The sequence below is a fragment of the Idiotropiscis lumnitzeri genome, chromosome 16 (assembly GCF_059441095.1).
Source record: "Idiotropiscis lumnitzeri isolate Australia: NSW breed Sydney's pygmy pipehorse chromosome 16, RoL_Ilum_1.0, whole genome shotgun sequence".
In the NCBI taxonomy this organism is placed as follows: domain Eukaryota; kingdom Metazoa; phylum Chordata; class Actinopteri; order Syngnathiformes; family Syngnathidae; genus Idiotropiscis; species Idiotropiscis lumnitzeri.
Genome location: NC_142406.1, coordinates 5,157,702 through 5,179,485, shown reverse-complemented (window position 1 = coordinate 5,179,485; position 21,784 = coordinate 5,157,702). Strand labels below are relative to the sequence as shown.

General features: G+C 38.9%; 2 protein-coding genes across 2 annotated transcripts in view; one reads left to right on the top strand and one right to left on the bottom strand.

Annotated features, from left to right (window-relative positions):
* Positions 1–3,985, top strand: part of LOC148321047 (asparagine synthetase [glutamine-hydrolyzing]-like) — a 33,518-nt gene extending 29,533 nt beyond the window's left edge. Inside the window, exon 13 of the transcript XR_015847042.1 lies at positions 3,557–3,985. The gene's annotated coding sequence lies outside the window, so the exon portion shown is untranslated. The remainder of the gene's footprint in view (positions 1–3,556) is intronic.
* An 8,328-nt stretch (positions 3,986–12,313) lies between these two features.
* LOC148321046 (protachykinin-like) lies at positions 12,314–15,028 on the bottom strand. The gene is made up of 4 exons (XM_088319236.1): positions 14,844–15,028; positions 14,077–14,179; positions 13,971–13,994; positions 12,314–12,458 (listed from the first exon to the last, which is right to left on the bottom strand). The coding sequence occupies exons 1-4, from the start codon at positions 14,952–14,954 to the stop codon at positions 12,325–12,327; spliced, it is 372 nt and encodes a 123-aa protein (XP_088175362.1). The 5' UTR covers positions 14,955–15,028; the 3' UTR covers positions 12,314–12,324.
* Between the last annotated feature and the right edge of the window lie 6,756 nt (positions 15,029–21,784).

The following is a 21,784-nucleotide window of genomic DNA, read 5'->3' as shown; positions in this document are numbered from 1 at the left end:
GTTCACGGTTTTCGGTTCGGAATTATATTTTCAATAATGCTCAAGGCATTTTTTTTCTGACTTGGGTAGCCGCTTATTTACATGTACACTGCCGGGAAGAAGTTAACCAGAACAATTGTCCAATCAGTTCCTTGACGATTTGCGAAGGTCACACAGCAATGCGAAGCGGCTAGCCTGTTTGAACTCTCTTTGAACTGTTTCATTTGAATTTACATGATGGTCAGCCTTCTTAAAGGTTGAGAAGTTATTGTTTGCGACACCAATCACAGTCATGGTTTCATAAAATAAAATACAAAACATCAACTCAAAATAAGAGCAGGAATAAATCTGGCAAATAAATTTTTTACTTTATCAATACAGACAGTATTTTTTGCTTTTATTTCACGTGGCCTTTCGATCTATCTGTTTTATTAGTTTTTTTTAATTATCAGTTATATGTCATCTCTCGCTTTTTTTGTGTGCAAATTAATTTTAGTTTTTTGATCATTACATTCAGTCTGGGATTATTCATTTACTGGACAAAATATCACTTCTGTATAAATGAATAAAGGTTACTGATACAAATATTGATCAAGGTTGTAATCTCCCACCAGGGGCAACCCAGTCAATATTATAGCCCACACAACATAGTTGAATATCAGAAATCAGAATCAGGATCAGAAATCAGAATCAGAAATCCCTTTATTGACACTGTACAATGACAATAAAGGGATTTCTGATTCTGATTTCTGATATTTAACTATATTATGTGGGCTATAATATTGAAATGAATGAAAAATCGTTATTGCGTGTTTACTTTACCAGCTACAGTATGGTAGAGAATTTTGCATTTTCCTTTCAATGTGTCAAAATCATTATGATCAATAAATTAGATAAATTAATTCATTAATCCCCAATTGATTATTATTATTATTTTTAAAATAACCAAAAAGTAATTTAAACTTGAGTAAACTAAGTTACTCTACGAAGACAATAGTGTGAAGGAAACTATTACTTTCACACGCAAGTAATATGTAATACGTTACATTTTGGAAGTAACTTGCCCAACACTGGTCACAAACTGTTGCTCCTGACCTCAACAACTTGACGTCCTGAAAAAAATGTTCAATCGCCAATTTAAGGGCACTACAAAACTGCATCATAGCACTGACACTGTATTTATATGGCGCCTGTTGCCAGTTTTTAGTGGCGGCTCCATTTCTAGCAGTGCTTAAGTGCTGGTAAATGCTGTCAAATGACTTTTCATAGGCAGTAGCCTTAAATGACTCTGCACACTTTGACGCTGACAGCCTGCACAGTTGCCGTTCCAACTGAGCACCCTTTAACAAACCAGGCTTACTCAAGAGTGTTTGTTGTTTTAGCTGGCAAAATAACCATTGTGGTTCTGTTGTCACTTCGTCTCATAGACCAAAAACTATGGGGAGGAGATTTGTCTAAAATCTCACTGTTTCTAAAGGGGAAAATACTGCGTTGCTCTGCACAGTTTCAATTGAAGTATAACATGTCGGACGTTCATTATTAAGTGAATGGTCGACGGGCTGTCACTTGTATAGCCCTTTTCTACCTTTGGTACGTGAAACGCTTTACACTGTTACCTCAATTGCCAACTGATGACGCAGCATCAGGAGCAACTGAGGATTCAGTATCTTCCTCAAGGGCACTTCAACATGGTCACAATGGCCTGCTAAAGAGCACCCAAAAAATGTCAAAAGAACTTACCAGAACATCTGAACTTAATTTGCGGATAATCAGAGGCACTTTAGATGGTGGCAGTGTGTGCTCATTCTCATTTAAAACAAATCTAAATATGAATGGTTAATGTTTTACACTGACACATCTTCAGTAATTAGAGGATGAGCAGCCATGTTGTCTCAACGGTTTACCTTGTGAAAATATTTTGTTTTTCTTTCTAATTGAGCTGTATATGTTATAGGTCATTTTTATGGTGGAAATTTCTTTTTTTTTAAATCTCTATAATTTTTTTATATCACCAAAACAAGCATTTGAACTGCACTTTTTATCCACAAAGCCTGTATCTTTACAGTATTGAAACTGAAAATTATGATACTCAAAAACTGGCGTGTCAAACAAATTTTTTGTGGACCGTCCACATCGTAATTATGTTTTCCCTTAGAGGGCCATTCTGTATGATGATCTTACATCATCACATACGCTCAACAAATTGATGGAAAGCCAGATTTGAAGTCAGAAGCCAGTAAATAATTGTTTGTTCAGCAATTCTTAAATTAATTTTAAAAGGGCAGGATTGGTAACAAATAAATGGCAATATATAATTTATAAATGTTGTTAAAAGTCAATAAATGTGCTAGCAACAGCAAGTTGACGTACATGATTTGCCCTTTGCGGGCCGTATAAAAAGAGGTTGCGGGCCAGATTTGGCCCCCAGGGCCTTGAGTTTGAGACCAGTGCTCAAAACATGTATTTGAAATGACAGAAGAGTGACACTCCTTCCAACAGCCAGTTGGTGCCTCCAGTCCAGCAATATATGACCTCACAGTGCTGCCAAACTTTATTTCAATAGTGTTTTGATTATTTTAATTTGTTAAAAAAATGGTATCAATTGAAGATACATTTGTGCATCAGGTGACTACTTTTTTCAGTGGCAGTCGTCCGACTGGAGTGAGCTAAACTGTAGGTACCACGTTTGCTTGTTCAACTACATAAAGCGGAGTAGACGGGAGCAGGAAGGATGGTGAGAAGGTGGATTTATATGTTTTGGTCTAACAATTGCCCCCTTACAGCTGAATCCGCAGGGCAGCCATCTTACGTTGCCCAGGTTACTGACGACTTCTGTTGTTTTATTTAACTGAAAACACTTTCATCAGTGCGTGTTTATATCAGGATCCCCGTATGAAATAATGAGAGACGCGCAAAGCATAACAATCAATGTTTGCTTCGACCATTGAGAATATATTTTCTCATTATCGTGATTCGTGACTTACACAGGTTGAGTTTATATTTTGCATTTAATTTTTTTTTTCTGATGAGCTTTATTTTCATTTCATTGCTCATGGTTTTGACGACATGATGCAGACGAATCTTTGAGTAGAACTCATAGATGGACCTTAGAAGAGAAAATGGAGAATTGCATTCTTGCCGTTAAAATGCGCTTGTAGCGCTGCTCCCAGATGTTGGTACAATCGTATATATATATATATATATATATATATATATATATATGTATATATATGTGTGTATATGTATATATATGTGTGTATATGTATATATATGTGTGTATATGTATATATATGTGTGTATATATATATATATATATATATATATATATATATATATATATATATATATATATAAAATATACAAACGTTATTATTATTATTAATAATTCAGGTCAAACAACTTTATTTATTTTACTGAATACACTTAAGCTTTAAAAGCATTTAATAATTATAATAAATACAATATAATTGACACTCACTTCTAGAATTTTACATAGCTGGAACCAGCTATGTACTGCTGTGTTAATAAAGTTAGAAATCTCTTAATCTAATAAAGATCATTTCAATTTTATTTCCAGCGGAACTTCCTGAATCTAACAACATTTCTTTCCATGATGCTGGATGATTTCCCTGCAACTCTTCATTAATTTTCAACTTTTTTTTCTGGGGCAAGATGCCTGTTTGTCAGTGAATTACAGGCCATAGACAATGAGTCACATTCACACTAATGAGCAATTTTAATCTTCAATTAACTCACCGTGCATGTTTATTCCTTTTCCCCCCTTCTTTATTACTCCATCGAGCATGCATGCTTATTATTGTGATTTCTAGCAATGTAGCTCCTCATATATTACAATGAACCGGTGTACTCTGTCATTGTAAAATGCAACATCATTAGTAGCCGGATTTACATGCAGACATTTGCCATCCCAGCTGAAAGCATTCTGATTGAAGATCTCATGTAAACTGTTTACATGTGACATGATTGATTTAAAACTGTGCTTAAATGTGCCACTACATTTAATCAGAAAAGCCATTTTACAGACGTTTGACATCCGCAGATCAACGTAAACCTCACATGATTTATGTTCGTGTTTGTTCCAAGAAGACAGATGTAGAGTTATGCTCATAACTTTACTAACATCTTGTTTTATATCCATACACGTCCACATGCAGGCGCGGGTATCATAGGATAAACATTTCCGGTACTGCAGGAACACAACGTTCATAGAACACTGCGATATTCCACAGTGGCGGGCGGTCAAGGCCTTCTCATCTGGCCTAACATAATGAAGAAATCGTGATCTTATTCTTCACATTGTTGTTATATCTTAGTACAGAATTTTTAGGTTAGAGTTTTATCCAATCAGAATTCAGATAGCTTGTGTTGCCAGGCAGATTTCATAATGACTGTAGCACCCACTATTTGTCCGAAGCCTTCATATACAATCGTGCGGGCATCTGTTCTGTTTCTCAATGGGGCTTTTACCGTTGATAGACAGTTACGATAGACAATCAGATCACGAGTTGGTTACAGTGAGCCTTCTCACTGGCCTTACGCTTAAAGTGATGAACGCGTCTTGTGATTGGATACTCACTCATGAGGGGGCAGCGCTATGCGGAATCAACACACCCGAAAGTCGTAACAGGCTACCGTTCGAAAATCTTAAATATTTTCCCGCTTTTTTTTAACCACAATGGCCGAGGGAGGGAAAAGTGTAGATTTGATTGCAGATACACTTGCAATGCCATTTTCAAGTCGGACTTTTCAAGAGAAGCTAGTTCATCCAACACTCACTCAGTAGTGCGTAAGTGTGTTTCTGTTCATTATTTCTCCAGCCGTGGTGTCCTAAATGATAGTATTATGAGGGGGATTTATTCAAGTTGGACTAAGTAGGACTTCACTGAAGGCCTGTGTGAAATGCACAGCTGGCCACTGGTATTCCATGACCATTTATCAATGCTTCATTGAAGTCTTAATGATCTTTTTTTTTTAAATACAGAGTCAACCAAAATAATGTCAGTTACGCACATCAGTGAATTGAAGTCCTTTCGTAAGTAAAATATTCGGCTTCTCACCCAATTCTAATCTGAATACAAGGCTCCATGTAAATCCGGTTTTTGTTGCCATATATTAGCCATTATGTATCGCAACTTTTGGATTTGAATGGATTATATCCATGTTTGTCCGCATTATTTCTGGGTGTTACATAATCATGATTTGCTTCGTTTACATTCAGAGCAGTAGTAGTGCGATAAATAAAACCTTCTATAAAACCCGATGCTTGCTCCTTCCTGATGCATTATATCTGTTTTTGCATTATCTCTGCGTGTTAAATATTCATGATTTGCTTTGTTCACATTCATTGCAGTGGTTGCGCTACAAATAAAACCTTCTATAAAACCACAATGCTTGCATTTGATGATCAGCTCATCAGCAAGCTCTGAAGTATCCTGCTCATTGCTCATTTAAATCAGGTGTGTTGCAGCCGGGAGAGATGGAAAACATGCAGGAAGACGGCAACCCAACCCCAGGACTGGATTTTGACACCTGTGATTTAACGAATGCACTCCGAATATTGTAGGCGGTACTAAGGTGTGTCAATAGAAAATTTAAAATACATGTTTTGTGTCAATTATGATTCTTAAATCTTTATTTTGGTGTTTCATTATTTGTTTTTATGCTATTCAGTTTGCTGCTGTGTAATAATTTTAGTTGAGATGTGACCGTGAATGAGGCGTTGACAAATGATTTACACCTCATCATTGTTTGAATCTCTCTCTAAGTCGCAGTAAGCTAGTTCTGCTGCTTCAAATGATAAAAGTGCAACTGTTGCTAACTACATTGTGGGCGCCACAATAAGGGCGATTATTTTTATGAATAAGTGGAATGACGGAAGGGTGGCCAGGTCGTGGACGGAGGACGCGGGGCGGTAATATAGGGTAATGTGTCCATCTGTTTTAAGCTATTTTGGTTTAGGTTAATTCCTGGTTAATTTTTTTTTCCATTCCTTGTTTTTTTTTTTTTTTCCCTTTCTTTTTCCGTGTCATACGTGCTTCCTTGATTAAGTAGGTTACTACATGTTTGATCAAATTGCCTCTGTGATTTTAGGGGACCATATTTCAGCACACACAATGACTTCATTTGATTAATGTGTAGTTATGAACAGGTACAATTATGGCACGCTAACGTGAGCCGCATAAATTGATATATTGATATATTTATATCTAAAAGTTTAAAATAACTTTTATTTGAAGAGCTATTTTGCTAATCAATGAATTTTGAGGAGCAAAGTACACATTTTTAATTAATTTTTTAAATCCCAATTTTTCACCATGCAATGTCAATGGCTCAAGCAACACTTTATTTTTTTATTTCCAAGATGTGAGGATTCTGCCGATAGCACAGATACATCTGCACAGGAACACGACTGATCAAGTGTAACAACCACTACTAAAACATTTAAACAGAATTATTTTATTTGACAAACAGCAATGAACATCTCCAAAATAAAACAAATATAGAGGGCTCCTGTCACAAATGAGTAATGCCAAGATGAGAAGCAGGCAGGTGAGGAGTTGACGGTTTTAGCGGCGCTTGTCGTACGTCTGTATTGTGCTCCATTCGAAGGAATCTGCAGGAGACATTTAATTAATAGGGAGTCTCAACACAGCTTGTTCAACTTGAAGGACGACCTTAATAGTACAGTGACATTTCCAACAAGCATTACAGTTTGTTAAATCGTTTTTCTTTTCCAATATGAAAAGGAACCACAGAGGTCATCGCTTCATTGAGTTAGGCCTGGCACAGGCGAAGATAATAGGGCTGTTTTTTTTTCCTGATTTTACTCCTTCCCAAACAAGGAGAACAAACGGCAGATTTATTCATGTTTTACAAGATTAGCCTGTATGCTACGCTCCATTCAGACTGTTCCTGCGGACCCGTGCAAGAGTCTGCGGTCACACTTCCCATAAAGACTGTTTCACCACTGCCTGGACAATTCGGGGGTGCACAATCGACACTCGTTGGACACGGACACTCGCTCGACACGCATACATGACAAAACACGCACCAGCATACTACCGCTTGGTTGGACACGTCATATGAAGCAAACCAATCAATTCCGTATCGTGCCTTAAATGGCGATCGGTGGCGGAAGAGGAGGTCACCTGACTTTGGTACTGAACCATTTTAGCCAATTAACGTATTATTTTGTAGTAATTTGACAGCTGTTATATGAAGACTTTTTTGTAACTTGCCTTTATTATTTATGTGAATTTTGGTTCCTGTTTGGTTAACAGAGATTGAAATTGGACTATTAATACGATTATTATCATTATTATAAATACCAATATCTTAAATGGTTTGCCCGGAGGGAGGGGCTAAGGATATTTAAGGAGTCCAAATTCATTTGAAGAAGGCTGAGCCTAGTAACGTTGTGTGTGACTAGCTGCTGCAGACCGTAGCCAAACTGAGCTAAGTAGAAGCCAGTGTTGAATTTTCAATTGTAAAAATTTTCTCTTTCTTTTTGGTTGCTTTATTTTTGTTATTTTGTCACTTGAGTCTGCAATGTAAATATCTTTTCACCTATTGGGTAATTTTTGTAGTAATTAAAACTCACTGAACTTAATTTTTTATTTACTGTGCCATCATTTTAAAATTTTCAACGAACGAACCCGTGACACAACCACAGTGGTACACCTTTTAAACGCCTTTCTCATTGAGTGGCAGGGTTCGTCCAAGGTCGCAAATTTTCATAAAGAGTTTTAGTAGTTATTCATGTATCAAGGAAATTTTGAACATGTTCAAAATGGCGACCGTTTGGAGAACATTTGCAACCTGAAAGGAACCCTGAAGAGGATGCTCCATTCACTGTCTCCACAAACACTCGCAATTGTTCGGTACTCAGTGGGAGAGGGGCTTTAGCATTTATCTTGGCATACATACTAAAAATGAGTCGACCCATTCTCATTTGGGGGAGAATCATGCATGTTTGTTTGTTTTATTTAAAATTTCGCATACCCCCTGGAGTTCCTTCAAGTACCCCCAGGGGTACACGTACCCCCATTTGAGAACCCCTGGTCTATAATATGTCATGAGTAAAGTCCAAGGTGGTACATTTTGTTTTAAAGTAGAATATCTGCTCAACTTAATATTATTGTTGTACTTCGTAGCTTGTTAAATTGCCTCCTGTTTGCGTAGTGGGAAGATGCTAGTTTTTCAGCTCCTGTTTTGTATGCATTCTTTCAGTTGATACCTGCTTTGTTTTTCTCTCTCTGACTTCTCCTGGATACTTATTAGATCGGTGTAGATGTAATACGTTTTCATTACCTCCTCACAATAACATGAGCACAACCTGCTGATCACCACAAGACTGCTATTAGCTATAAGGCTAGAAGCAAGATGTCTCCCGTCTCCACGGACGACTGGCATAAACTCCTTAAGAAGATGCCAATCCTGGAGGAAAAAATGTACTGCCTCAAAGTGTTTGTGAAGGTGAGTGGGAAATCTGTAAATTAGCCCGTGCTACCAGTGTCCGCAAACGGTGTGCACGAGCATGCTAAAAGACAGCCAGCTCCATCCACCAGCCCTCCTCGGAATTTGTATCATAGCAAGAGTGAAAATTCAGAATGCTGCAGCTCGGGTTCTGACCAGAACATAGAGACTAGAACATATGACTCCAGTCCTATAGGCATTGCTCCTAATAAGATGGAGAATAGATTTTAAAATTCTGCTACTAGTCTATATATCACTGAATGGTTTGAGTCCTGAATACATGAAAGAAATGGTGATTGAATATAAACCCAGTAGGGTTTTCTCCAGTTACTCCGGTTTCCTCCCACGTGGTAGGTTAATTGAACACTATAAATTGTCTTTGTATGCCCTGCAATTGACTGGTAACCAGTTTAGGGTGTACCCGCCTACTGCCCAAAGACAGTTGGGATGGGCTCCAGCAAGCCTGCGACCCTCGTGAGGAAAAGTGGATCAGAAAGTGGATGGATGGTTGAATTAAAAATAAATAAATAAATAATAATAATAATAATAAGAAGAAGAAGAAGTTAACCTCTACTTTGCGACTTTTGACTTTTCACATGGAGTTCCCCAATAACAGTGAAAAAGTAGGGATTACTGTTTTGGTAATATTTTTACAAATTGTACTGTAATATCATAGAATTTAGTTAGCATATTGGTTAAAATGAAAAAACATTTGGATAGATTACTGAACAAAAAGGAATGGTAGTTAGTGATAGTATATGATAAAAACGTGTCGTTGAAACGACCCAGAACTGCAGTTAATTTGACACAACATTTAGGTAAAATATTTCACTGTTCAGTTGAATCGACAAACCCCCTGCTGGGTCAATTTAACTTAATTTGGGATGCTCGAATAACAACCCAGTGGCTGGATCAAAATAATTCATTCTAAATGATGGCTCATGCTTCTTGGTGCTGTAATTTGCATAAATCCTGCCCGTATTTCCCTTTCAATGGGCATCCTTTCAAAAGAATCTCAGCCATTGTTGAAGGTTTTTAAGACACAACTGTTGCGCCCAAAACATCCATCACTTTCTTCATCTTTATCGTATTTTAATAATTTTCGAATTATCAGAAAACTTTCTGAAAGTGAAAGAAAATGAAAGCACCATGAATAATTATGATTTCAATCATTTTGTACTTAGCACCACAGGTGGCATCCTGACTAGATCCCCGTGAACCCCTCCCGATGACTGAGCTTTTCATCTCTCTCTTCTTATCTTGAAGAAAAAGCCTTGACATCCTGCTGAGTAAATTCATTTCAGCCACTTGTATCCTGGATCTTATTCTTTCAGTCACGAACCACCGTAAATGAGGAAAGGAATGTAGATCAATCTGTAAATCGAGATCTTTGCCTAATGACTAAGCTCTCTCTTCACCACTGCGAACAGATAGAGTCCGCATCACTACAGACGCTGCAACGACGTGCCTGGCAATCTCCCGCTCCATCATCCTCTCACAAGACCCCAAGATACTTGAACTCCTCCACCTGACCTGGAGAGGGCACTCCACCCTTTTCCAACAGAGAACCATGGTCTCAGATTTGGAAGTGCTGATTTTCATCCTAAACGCTTCGCACTTGGCTCCAAACCGCTCCAGTAATAATGATTTGAAGGAGCCAATAGTACCAGATCATCTACAAAATGCAGAGACAGAGATCTTTTTCAGTAGGGGGACCGGAGGTTGTATCCCAACTAGAGAGGGATGATACTCCCAAGCGTCCCTGGTAAGGTCTATTCAGGAGTGCTGGACGGGAGGTTCTATTGGGACGTCGATTCAGATTCAGAAGGAGCAGTGATGTTTTCTTCCCGTCCGTGGAACAGTGAACCAGCTCTACACCCTAGGCAGGGTATTTGAGTGTGAATGGCAGTTCACTCAACCTATCCACATGTGCTTTGTGGACATTGAGAATGCATTCTACCGTATACCCTGGGGGATCTTGTGGAGGGTGCGCCAGGAGTATGGTGTATCAGACGATCTACTACAGATGTACTGGCCCTGATTTTTACGTGATGTTGTCGAGGCGTGTGGACCAACACCACAACATCCAGAGCCTTTCGGAACTCCGTGTGGATCACATCCACCCCCACTGAGAAGGTTTTCTACCTCTTTAACCCCAGAGATAGGAGGGTCCCCCTCAGAATCCAGAGACTCCTCCTCCTCTAAAAAAGTCAGTGGAATTGAGGAGGTCTTTCAATTATTCTCCCCGCCACCTCACCACATCCCGAGTCGAGTTCAGCAGAGCCCCATCTCCACTATACAGGGTTAATGGTACATTGCTTCCTCCTCCTGAAATGCCGGGTGTTAGACCAGAATTTCCTCAAAGTCGTCCGGAAGCTGTTTCCATTGGCCTCAACTCCTCCCGTGTCAGAGTTTTTGCCTCGGCAACTGCAAAAGCTTAGCTAAGCTCTGCTTAGCCACCCGGTACCCATCAGCTGCCTCTGGAGTCCCACTTGCCAAAAAGGCCTGATAGGACTCTTTCTTCAGCTTTACGGCATCCCTTACATCGTAGTCCACTAGCGGATTAAGGGATTTACGCCATGACTGGCACCAACCACCTTCCGGCCACAACTCCAATCAGCCACCTCAATAATAGAGGCGCGTAACATTACAAATCAGATTCAATGTCCCCTGCCTTCCCCGGGTGAAGCTCTGCTAGAGGTAGGAGTTGAAACGCTCTCTGAGATTGGGTTCTGACGCTCCCAGCAAACCATCACAATGCGCTTGGGTCTGCCAGCTCGCATTGGCATCTTTCCCCACCATTGCCTTCAACTCACCATCAGGTGGTGACCAATTGACAGCTCCGCCCCTCTCTTCACCCGAGCGTCCAAAAGATGCGGCTGAAAATCTGATGACACGACCACAAAGTCAATCATCGATCTGGTGCATCCTGGTGCCAACTGGACATATGGACACCTTTATGTTTGAACATTTTCATTATGGTTAATTTGTGAGGAGCACTGAAGTCCAATAACAGAACACCACTCCAAGTCCCGAAGCAAAACGAGGGAGTCTCTTTCTAGCATACCCTCCAAGGACTTGGTTGCCATGGGTGACAAGTTCACTCCTAGGATCAAGTTCACTCCTAGGACGCACAAACCCCTCAGCTAAGGTAAGGTGACACGTCATGGAGCGCAAGTTAAACTCATTAAAAATCAATATTGATTTTTATAAATGACTTTTGTTTCAAAATGTTGTGAAATTGGGTAAATAGGATTTTTTTATTTTTTTTTAGGGAAAGTTGATCCTTCATCACTTGTGGGTACGCTTGGTTCAGAGGTTCTGAATTTTTTCGCAGAATGCACACGAATTCAAATACAAATATACTGATGAATGAATGATCACAGATTTGTGCATCAAATGTGCATATGAATCTCCATTCAACCATCGCTTGTCCTTACGAGGGATGTGAGGATGGTGGAGCCTAGCCCAGCTGTTTTTGGGCAGTAGGCGGAGTACACTCTGAACTGGTTTCTGGCCAATCGCTGGGCACAGATAGACAAACAACCATTCACACTCAGAATCATACCTAAGGAAAATTTAGAGTATTCAATAGACCTACCATGCATGTTTTTGGAATGTGGGGGTGGCAACCTGGAGAAAACCCACACAGGCAACACGGAAAGGGTCAAAGGCCGGGTCTGGAATCAAACCCACAACCTCTACATTGTGAGACAGACGTGCTAACCAGTCATTCACCGTTCGCATACAAATCTTTGAACTACAAATTTGTGTGCACACGGGACGTGAATGAGGTGTTTAAAAATTGTTTTAGTTCGGGTTTAGTCATTTCACTGATTAGCCGGTCTGCTACAGCGCTCTCACTTCCTTGTTATAGAATACATGCACCCAATTAGCTAAGTAACCCATGTGACCATGTAATTTACCTGGATCTTCTTGGTTTCTTTTCCCCATCAACCCAACAAAAGAGTTGACTTTATGCCCTTTAAAAAAAAAAAGACACAGTAAGAAAGAACAATACACACATGAGACTTTGTATAGTTTAGTGCTTTAAAAATCATTTTAACTTTTCTATTGGATTAATTGAAATACTTGGAAAATCTTAGCTGTGACTCAAGAAAAGGAATAAAAATAACAATATATCTATAGATTTATTTGACTTGGACACACTTTGACGTTTTTTTTTACTTCTGTAGATTATTCTAAAAAAAAAAATTATCACAGTAATGATAAACCATTATATTTATTTGTCTAACCAATACCATTACCTATTTACATAGTTATGCTGTTTTACAGTGAGTCACTCAAATAAGCAAATATTATTTGCCTTAGAAAATGCGACATTACTGACTTCATTGATATACTCGACACTGGATAATTATAATTCCTTCAGTCCATTGAGGCAAGAAAATTTCACTCTCATGTCTTTGGAGCACTGGTCTTGGTACATTCACTAATCTTAATGAGTGATTCACTGGGAAAAAAAACGAAAAAAAAAAAAACAGACTCGCTCCAAACTATGCTAATTAATGTGGGGGTGACTAATTTTGACAAAAACACTGGGACAAATCCTCGCCTTCTCATTTGTTTTTTCTCTGCACAACTCTATCTCTTTTTCTCTTTGTCACGCATTCACCATGACTGAAATAGTCAAATGAATGCATTCAAGCATAATAAGAGAATAAGGTGAGGCAGATGAAAATTTTGGTCACTGTCAATCAATTCAAGCTTGTGATCAACTGTCATGAATATAATTGTGAACAAAAAAAAAACTGATGGTCAAATATTTTCTATTTTTATTTGTCCAAAAATATTCATGATTAATAATTAGTAAATTACTTGCAAAATATTTCCCATTTCACTGTTACTATTTAACATGATATTTTCACTGTTATTGAATATTTTTTTAAATTCCCTATATTCTGGGATGTAAGAAGGCTTATTTTACTAAGTTCGAAAATGTCAAACTTTAAAAATAGGACGAGGAGCAAATGTGCACCATCGACAGAAAAGCAATGATCTCCACATGCAATTAGACCACTCTGACCTCATCCACTTATGGAGCATATTTCAATCTGCAGTTGTATTTTTGGATAGGTAAAATTATTGAACGAAGCGAAAAAAAATAATAGCCGCAGAAATAGTGTTGTTGTTAAAAACAAACAAAATTTCACAGCTGCAACAGATGGATTAAAATTGTCGGCTGACTGGCTCATTCGTGAGTCCGCTAACGACCCGTTTGATATTATGCGCGTGCTACTATAAACAACTTTGATAAGACTTTTCAACAATCCATATGTGGAATATCACTTCAGAGACGCAGTGGATGGAAAAAAAAACCTCAATACTGTAATTCGGGTTTTTAAATAGGTTAAATGGCTGCGCTGTGTAAATATTTGACCCTGGTCTTTGACAATCTGCCACTGGAGGAAATGACATATTTTTTGCTTTTATTTTAATATTTTCAATTTCTTTTCTACTTCTTACTTACTTACTTTTCCGTGGAATCTCTGTCTTTGCTTTGGTAGAAAAGAGGGAAAGGTGTATAAGTGTCAGATTGCAATCAGAACTAAAAGAATCAGTCTACTTAAAATTCGTTACCCATTGAGCGCCTCCCCATCAGGCCAATAAACTGATGTGGCCGTGGCTTTCTTGTCTGCCTCAAAAGTATTTCTCTGAAGGGGTCATTGGACATCCACTTGTCCTATATGGAGGGCAGAGGTATAGGGTGGCTAATTGATTCATATTTTAAAGAAACAGTAAAGCGGAATACATCATATTCATAAAATCCAATATCATTCAGTACATTATTGATTTTGGGGAATATTAATAATGATGATAATAATAATAAGAATTCAAATCTATCGCCACAGAATGCATTAGTGAGATGAGAAAGGGGGCTCAAATGTCTTGTAACAATTTATAGTTGGCTCATTCATTAGAAGAATGGCCTCAACTTGGCATCGCTCCAATTCACAATGTCAAAAACACGACGTGCAATTCATATCAATAGAGACAAGCAAGGCTGCAGTACCGACTATAAACGCTTCCCTATAGGCTCTAGTTGTCATTACTTCTTATTCTCTCTTTTTCTTTGATTTGGGGATACATTTTCATTTCGTAAATGTGCACATTTCATTTCTTGTTGTTGAGGAGCAAATAAATACAACGGGACCCCCGTTGACTTCTATCTTAACATACAATTCCTGTGTAGTATCCTTAACTATTATCTATTTTCTAGTCATAGCATTTTAGACACGTGCTGAAGTCCACTTTATTTATTTATTTTCCATATATGTGTTTCTTATATGACTTCATTACAGTTACGGTGCAATAAGTAAATGAAGCAACCGTATATGGAAAACTACCTGAATGTGGTTCGTCCAGTAGTCATCGATTTCTTGCAGGTCGTTCTCTTCGCACAAAACTTGAGTTGCGGCGATGAAAAGCATAAAAAGTGGGAAAAGACGCAAGCTCATGATTGGCGATGTTCGTCTGGCAACCGACTGTAATCTAGAATTTAGTGGCACTATGTGGCTACGAAGGAGGAGGAGAAAAAAGATTGCGTCTTCCTCAGTGGTCCATGATGAGACTTCACACTTTCGTCGCGCCGAACCTCGGGGGAATGTGTCTCCTGTTTGCTGCGCCCTCTCCGCAAATATTCGCCTTCTTTATAGCCTCGGCACTGTTTAGTAATTCTGTTGCAGTTGTCAGAATTACTTGCGACCAGTCACGACGAAGCCACGTGTTCGCTTTGGCTGTCAGTCAAGCCAATTATGCGGACGAGATTTCATTGCCTTTTGCATCATGACAAACTAATTTTCGGGAAAAAAAAACCACATACATGCATGAAACACTAACTGTGATAGTGTATATCAAACGTCCATGTCGCATTTTTTGTTCCTTTTTTTCTGGAGTCATGTATAGGTTTTTAGTTGGTATTAATATTCTGTTGCTTTGTCTTGACAGATTTTTAAAACGTTATTTTAATCGAGTTGATTTTAATATTTTCCACATTTTGTATCACTTCCTTATGCCTGCTTTGTCCCTCCTCATCAGTTTGTGTCATGATTTTTCATCTGCCCTGCTTGTCTCCATCAAACAACTCTCCTTCCACGTCTCTGACTCTGTCCTCTGAGCTCATCCTATTTGCACTTATTTCTAGTCGGTTTATCTATTTATTTTTTCTCTTGATGTCTAAAGTGGTTTTATAGTGAACCTTTCCAAGATTCATGCCTGTTATTTCTGCCTGGCATTCAGCATTGGGATTCCTCTTTATCAACATTTACCTCTTCTTCCACCATCCAAATCAATTTAGCACGCTGTAAAAAAAATGGGGAGTGATATTTACTTGAAAAAAAAAAATCTACTAAAGTTTTTTCACAAAGACATACATTTTCAGTACATTTTACAAGATGAATTTTTGAGTATATTTCCCTAGTTTATTGAATTAACTTTACCACATTGTGCTCCTTAGAATATGAAATGTGTGTACCAAAACATTAAGTGGGTTCAACCTTGGATTGATTTTTTAAATTTAATGAACTTGTAAAATACCATAAAATAATGTACTAAAAACTTCTTGTAATATTTACATAGAATTCCTGAGTGAAAAAAACTTTACTCGGATTTTTCAAGTCAATATCACTCCGCATTTTTTACAGTGTACCGGTGGCATGACTGGATGTTTTACTTGTACATGCAAGGAGGGATATTATGGAAATATTACTTTTTAATTGCAGTGGACACCTGTTTGTCGCCGTGGATAAATTCCAGCTTACCAACTGTAATGAAGATCCACAAAACGGAAACAATGTAATTCTATAGGAAGGTTTTACTCATTCTACACATGCTAAAAAATGTATTAATTTTTTTCTGCAAGGATGAGTGTACGGTCCAACAGTCATTTTATTTTTTTGTGATAGTCCGGTCCAAGTTGGGTTCAGAAGCATCATGCACTGTGCAGCAGTACTGAGATCTGGTGCGGTGGCATATTATATTGGCCAGGTAAAAGTGTCTGGGTGAGAGCTGTCGTCAACAGCAGCTTTTGTGGAAATGTGTCGTTCAATTGAGTGCATCTGCGACTGTGCCTATCGTTTTCCCCATACGAGGGTGGCAGTTGCTCATCTGTAAGGATCTGGAATTTGGAACCGGAGGGTCACGCTTGGATTAATGGCTCTTAGTTACTGTTGAGGTGGCCTTGAGCTTGACAAAACGGTTACGATACAAAAAATAAGCAAGTGCACTGTACAAACCCACAAAACTGCTGCTAAAAAGTCGCAGCAGTGTCAGTGAAAACAATGAATGATGACATTGGTGTTAAGCGTAATTCACCGTATTGATCCATGATCCATTTTTACCAAAGGAAAATATCTTTACTGTCACATTACATCTACAAGAAAAAAAAAGTGAAGCATGCGACGAACTTAAAAAAAATAACTGATCTGTCAAATTTGAGCTAGGACTATTGTAAATAATTCAGTCAGTGCAAACTGAAATTTTAATTTAACTTTATGTAAACTAATTTATGATGGTGAAGCAAACCTATTATTCCCAGTGGTTTGTCGAATTTAATTTAATTTAATTTGGACGTGACAGATTACTTACGATTTTTTCCTACATTTTTTCAATGTAGAAACTGCTAAATGTTGTGGGGGAAAAATGAATACTATGCTTAATGTTTTGATTTGTAGAAGTGTACAATCTCATCACTTGAAGTGATGAGTCATCCAAATTCATCTCAACTTGCAACAATCATGCATGAGGATTACCAGAATACACACGCAGTACATATTGAAGTTACAAAAACATGCAACTGTATTCCGTTACATTTACAGAAAAAAGCAGGTAATCAGATTACAGGTACATTTGTTAAAAACTGTGATTATTTCACAGGAAGATAAGTATAAATTGCGTCAATGCTGCAATTGCTGTAGTCAGGAAGAGGCGGGGGGGAAGGGGCTATGTCAGGGGTGTTTAATCCTGTTCCTCAAGATCCGGTTTCCTGGATATTTCCCATCGCTCCTTGCTACAACAAACCCGATTCAAATGATCAGATAATGAACAAGGTCTGCAGAAGTTGTATAATTATCCTAATCATTTGAATCAGGTGTTTTGCAGCAGGGAGAGATGGGGATAATAATATTCCCTTTATTAGTCCCACAATGGGGAAATTCGAGATTCGAACCCAGGCCTCCTGGGGAGACTGGGTCCTGAACGCGGCGCCTTAGACCACTCGGCCATCCTGGCAGGATGAAGGAACGAGATTGGAGACCCCTGTTCTATGCCGTGTCTGCAAGTTTGAAATCAACATGGAGGAAGTGGTGACTCCTTATCACTGGTACAAAGGCATGGAAGGGATGATTTATCTTAAAGGGATGCTTGATTGACGTTAACATTGGCGCTTATATAATTGGTTTGGATGTAAAAATGACATTTTTTTTGCGATGAGATTTTCAACAAATTGGCATGCCCCCTTTTGGAGCTTGGCTTATTTTTTTCCACTTTCAGCGTCTAGGTCAAAGCAGGAAGCCAAGCGAGGAAATATTGTTATTGTTAAAATTGTCTGTTCTGTTGTCTAAAACGGCGACCAATCGCCAACAAAATGCAAAAGCACATTACTACTCTTGTCCACTTATAAAAGTGTTTTGCACAATAGTTTGGCTATATTGACATCAAATGTGATCTCATGTGATAAAAAGGGCTGGGCGATAAACCGAAGATTTACCGTTACCGAAATGTATTACAATGACCGACATCATTTTGCTCATGTCGGTAAATTCGGTGTCTTAAAAAAAAAAAAAGAAAAAGAAAAGTCTTTTCTGTCTGCGGCGAAGTTCATGCGCCTTTCAGACGGACGGCTACAGCGCGTGTAGTCACGTGACTCCACCCATCTGAACAAGAATGTAGACAGAAGACGCGTTCTTAGCTGGCAATTCAAATCCGAAGCGGATGACACAGCTGAAGACGAAGTAACGTTAGTTGAAATTGTTCCTGTCGCGCTTGTCCCGAAAAGAAATTTGACATCTGTCGTTTGGAAATGTTTCGGGTTCCATAAAGACGATGTTTGAGCAAAAGAACATGAACTGCAAAGTGCGTCGTAAGCACCCGAAACAGCGCTTCCAACCTTTTCTTTTTCACCACCCACAACACAACCATGCTGTTGACTTGGAGCTTGTGCTAAAAGTTCAAAGTGAGAAGCAAGGTTGGACAAGTGACAACAGCCCATAACGGAGGTGACACCATACGAGAGAACGTCTCAGAGGTGGACGCGATAGCCGAGCACATAGCTAAAGATAGCGCTCCTCTAGTTCCAGTGGAGCGCTCAGGATTTAAACGCCTCATGAACGTAGCCGACAAGAGGTACGAAAATATTTGTCGCAAACCGCACTTCCCAATATGGACAACATCGGGACGGGAGCGTAGACATGTCAAGCATTTTGCGTCCACATCCGACTTGTGGTTGAGTCGCAACATGGATCCCTGTTTGAGCCTGACTGTGATAGACAAGTGGCGACCGCGCACCAGAGTACTCGAGACGGTACATTTTCCCGATGATGCACACTTGTTTATTTGGCATTGGCATTCCATTGAGATTTTTTTCATTTTATTAGCATTTTGTTTACAGGCGACTAGCTCCTTTGCACATGGCATTATTTATATTGTTTACAAGATACCATTACACAAATCCCGGCCTTTGCAAATGGCATGACAGCATCTCGGCGCAATCTATTTGCAGAAAAAGATTTTGTGAGAGGCACTGACGAACCGGTGATGGCGATTCACTTGGAAGTGGCTGTACTGAATTTACACCAACTGACCGGTACAAGATCGAAGGCTCATCTTCGGATATGCTGCCATGGATATTACGGCCCTGGATGAGGACCCACTCCACTGAAGTCATCTTCCTGCAGCACTTCATTCAATTGACTCTTATATTATCTCATCTATTATTGCATAGCATCATTGTATGTGCCAAATGTTGCCCAGTTGGCATCCATTGCAGCCTGGTCATCCTGGAAGGGGGATTCCCCCATCTGTGGTCCCTTCTCAAGGTTTCTCACTTTTCCCCTAATGAGGTTTTGTGAGTTTTTCCTTGCCCTCCTGGGGGTTAAGATCGGGGATGTCGATTGTGGCTATGTAAAGCCCTTTGAGACTGTCTGTGATTAAGGGCTATACAAATAAAATTGACTTGACTTGACTTACCCTTTTTCTCCTGTTCTTTGTGACATTGTTCAAAGTCATGCAAAGCAAGCTATTTGGAATGTTTATACAAATGATTTTTGAACTTTTATTTTTCATTTGAAAGTAATGTGTACCAGTTGGTCAATAGAAAACGCAGTTAACATACATTTCCTGCATTTATTTTGATTTTGGTCCACAGGGGGAATTTATTGTGTATTTAACGTTATCAAGGTAAAATTGCTCAATTTATCGCGATATTGATTTTAGGTCTCATCGCCCAGCCCTATGTGATCACCTTCACAAAATCAAAAAAGCCGTGCCAATCGATTCTCCACTTACACAGGCTAAAGCGGACAAGAGCAAGAATGTGCACACGGACCCCGGACATTTAGCTAAGCTAAAGTGGTGTTAACTCCCAGGAGACATACGAGGCTGACAGCAGCAGACGGGCATGGATCTTTAACCCCCGTTTATCACAGTTTTTGCACGTTATAAGAAATGAAAGTACAATGATTTCCAATGGAGGAGTTATTGCAGAATATGGGGAGAGCGGAGGGGGGGGGTGTATGTCACTTATTTCCTAATTTCTCCAAAATTAATGGATAAAAATAAGATAATTGAAACTAATTTTAGCTTCCTGATCAAAAATATACAAACTCAGCTTGTTAGTGAAAAATGGGACATCTTGGCTGCAGAGATACTTTAAACAAAATTTTCAAAGAAAAGTGCAAACTGTGAGAGTCCTGCGGTGTCCTACTGTTTGTGTAAATTATTTTTCAGCATCCATTCCATTATAACAAGAAATAATTCACGTCACCAGCATCCAATTTCCAGTTTCCATCAAGACTTTCACCTTGAAAACTTGGCCCTATTTGTCATATGATACAGTAAATAAAAAGAAGAAACATTTAATTCAATTTGTTGCTGAGTCACTGATGGTGTAGTGAGACACTTGACTGACTTTGGCTCTGGCGTGGGTTCAGCTCCCACTCAGTGATGATGTGAATGTGTACCTTATGATTGACTGGTGACCAGTCAAGGGAGCAGTCTGCCTTTTGCCCAAAGTCAGCTGGGATGGGCACCAGATCATCACAACCCTGAACAGGACAAACAGTGAATGAAATTCATGCATGGATACATTTGCTACAGTATAAACTTCTCCGCAGATGATCATTCAAGGGACAGCTACAACTAATAGGAATTTGTTTGACCTAATTTTTTTTTTTTTTTTTTGCGAGCAAATGTTGATTTCGCTTCCAAAAATCTACCAATGGCTCTATTTATTCATCATGACATCCCTCATACAAGTCTTGACCAACTTACACTGACGGACAGACGTAATTCTGACGGACTAACTGAGGATTAGAAATTGTTCATGACGAAAAATTCTTAAGGGTTAACAGAAATTATGGAAATGAACAGGATTCTTTAGCGCAGACACATAAGATAAGTTTTATAAAAATGTTTATTTACAAAAAAAATTAAATCAGGTGCAAGACCGACTAAATGCAATGACGTTGGTGGCAACACACCAGGAGAAGAATGTGAAGAACACAAAAAGCTTGAAAAAAGCAAGGCGAAAAAAAAAGAACAAAAATCGCTTGCCTCAGAGGGACAAGGGGGACCAATCCACGTGACTAGTAAAATGAAGAGAATGGCTATGAACAAATTAAATTTCTTACCGCTAGAAAACAGAAAAACGAGACGTCTAGAAATTCAACTGGTAACATGAACGAGAGCAGGGAGAATAATCCGACTCCGGGCAGTCGGCATGGTTGTCCTTAATAAGTCATTTGAAAGGATTAGGCACAGGTGCGCCCAACAATCCCGCAGCGGATGAAAACAAAAACACAACAAAACATGACAAAAATAAAATTTTGTATTGGTCATTACATTTGCCGTCTCTACGCAAAAGTCATTTGGGATGGGTTGGCGCTTAACTGTGAGCCTCATGAAAACAAGCATTATAGAAAATCAATGGATATATTAATATACCATATTTATATTGGCTTATAGTTTTCAAACATTCTGTTTCTGTAACTGAAAGAAAAATTAAGTCGAACCTCTCAAATGATAAGGGCAAGGTCTAATTACTACGAGCGCCACTAATTTGCATCAGAAAAGC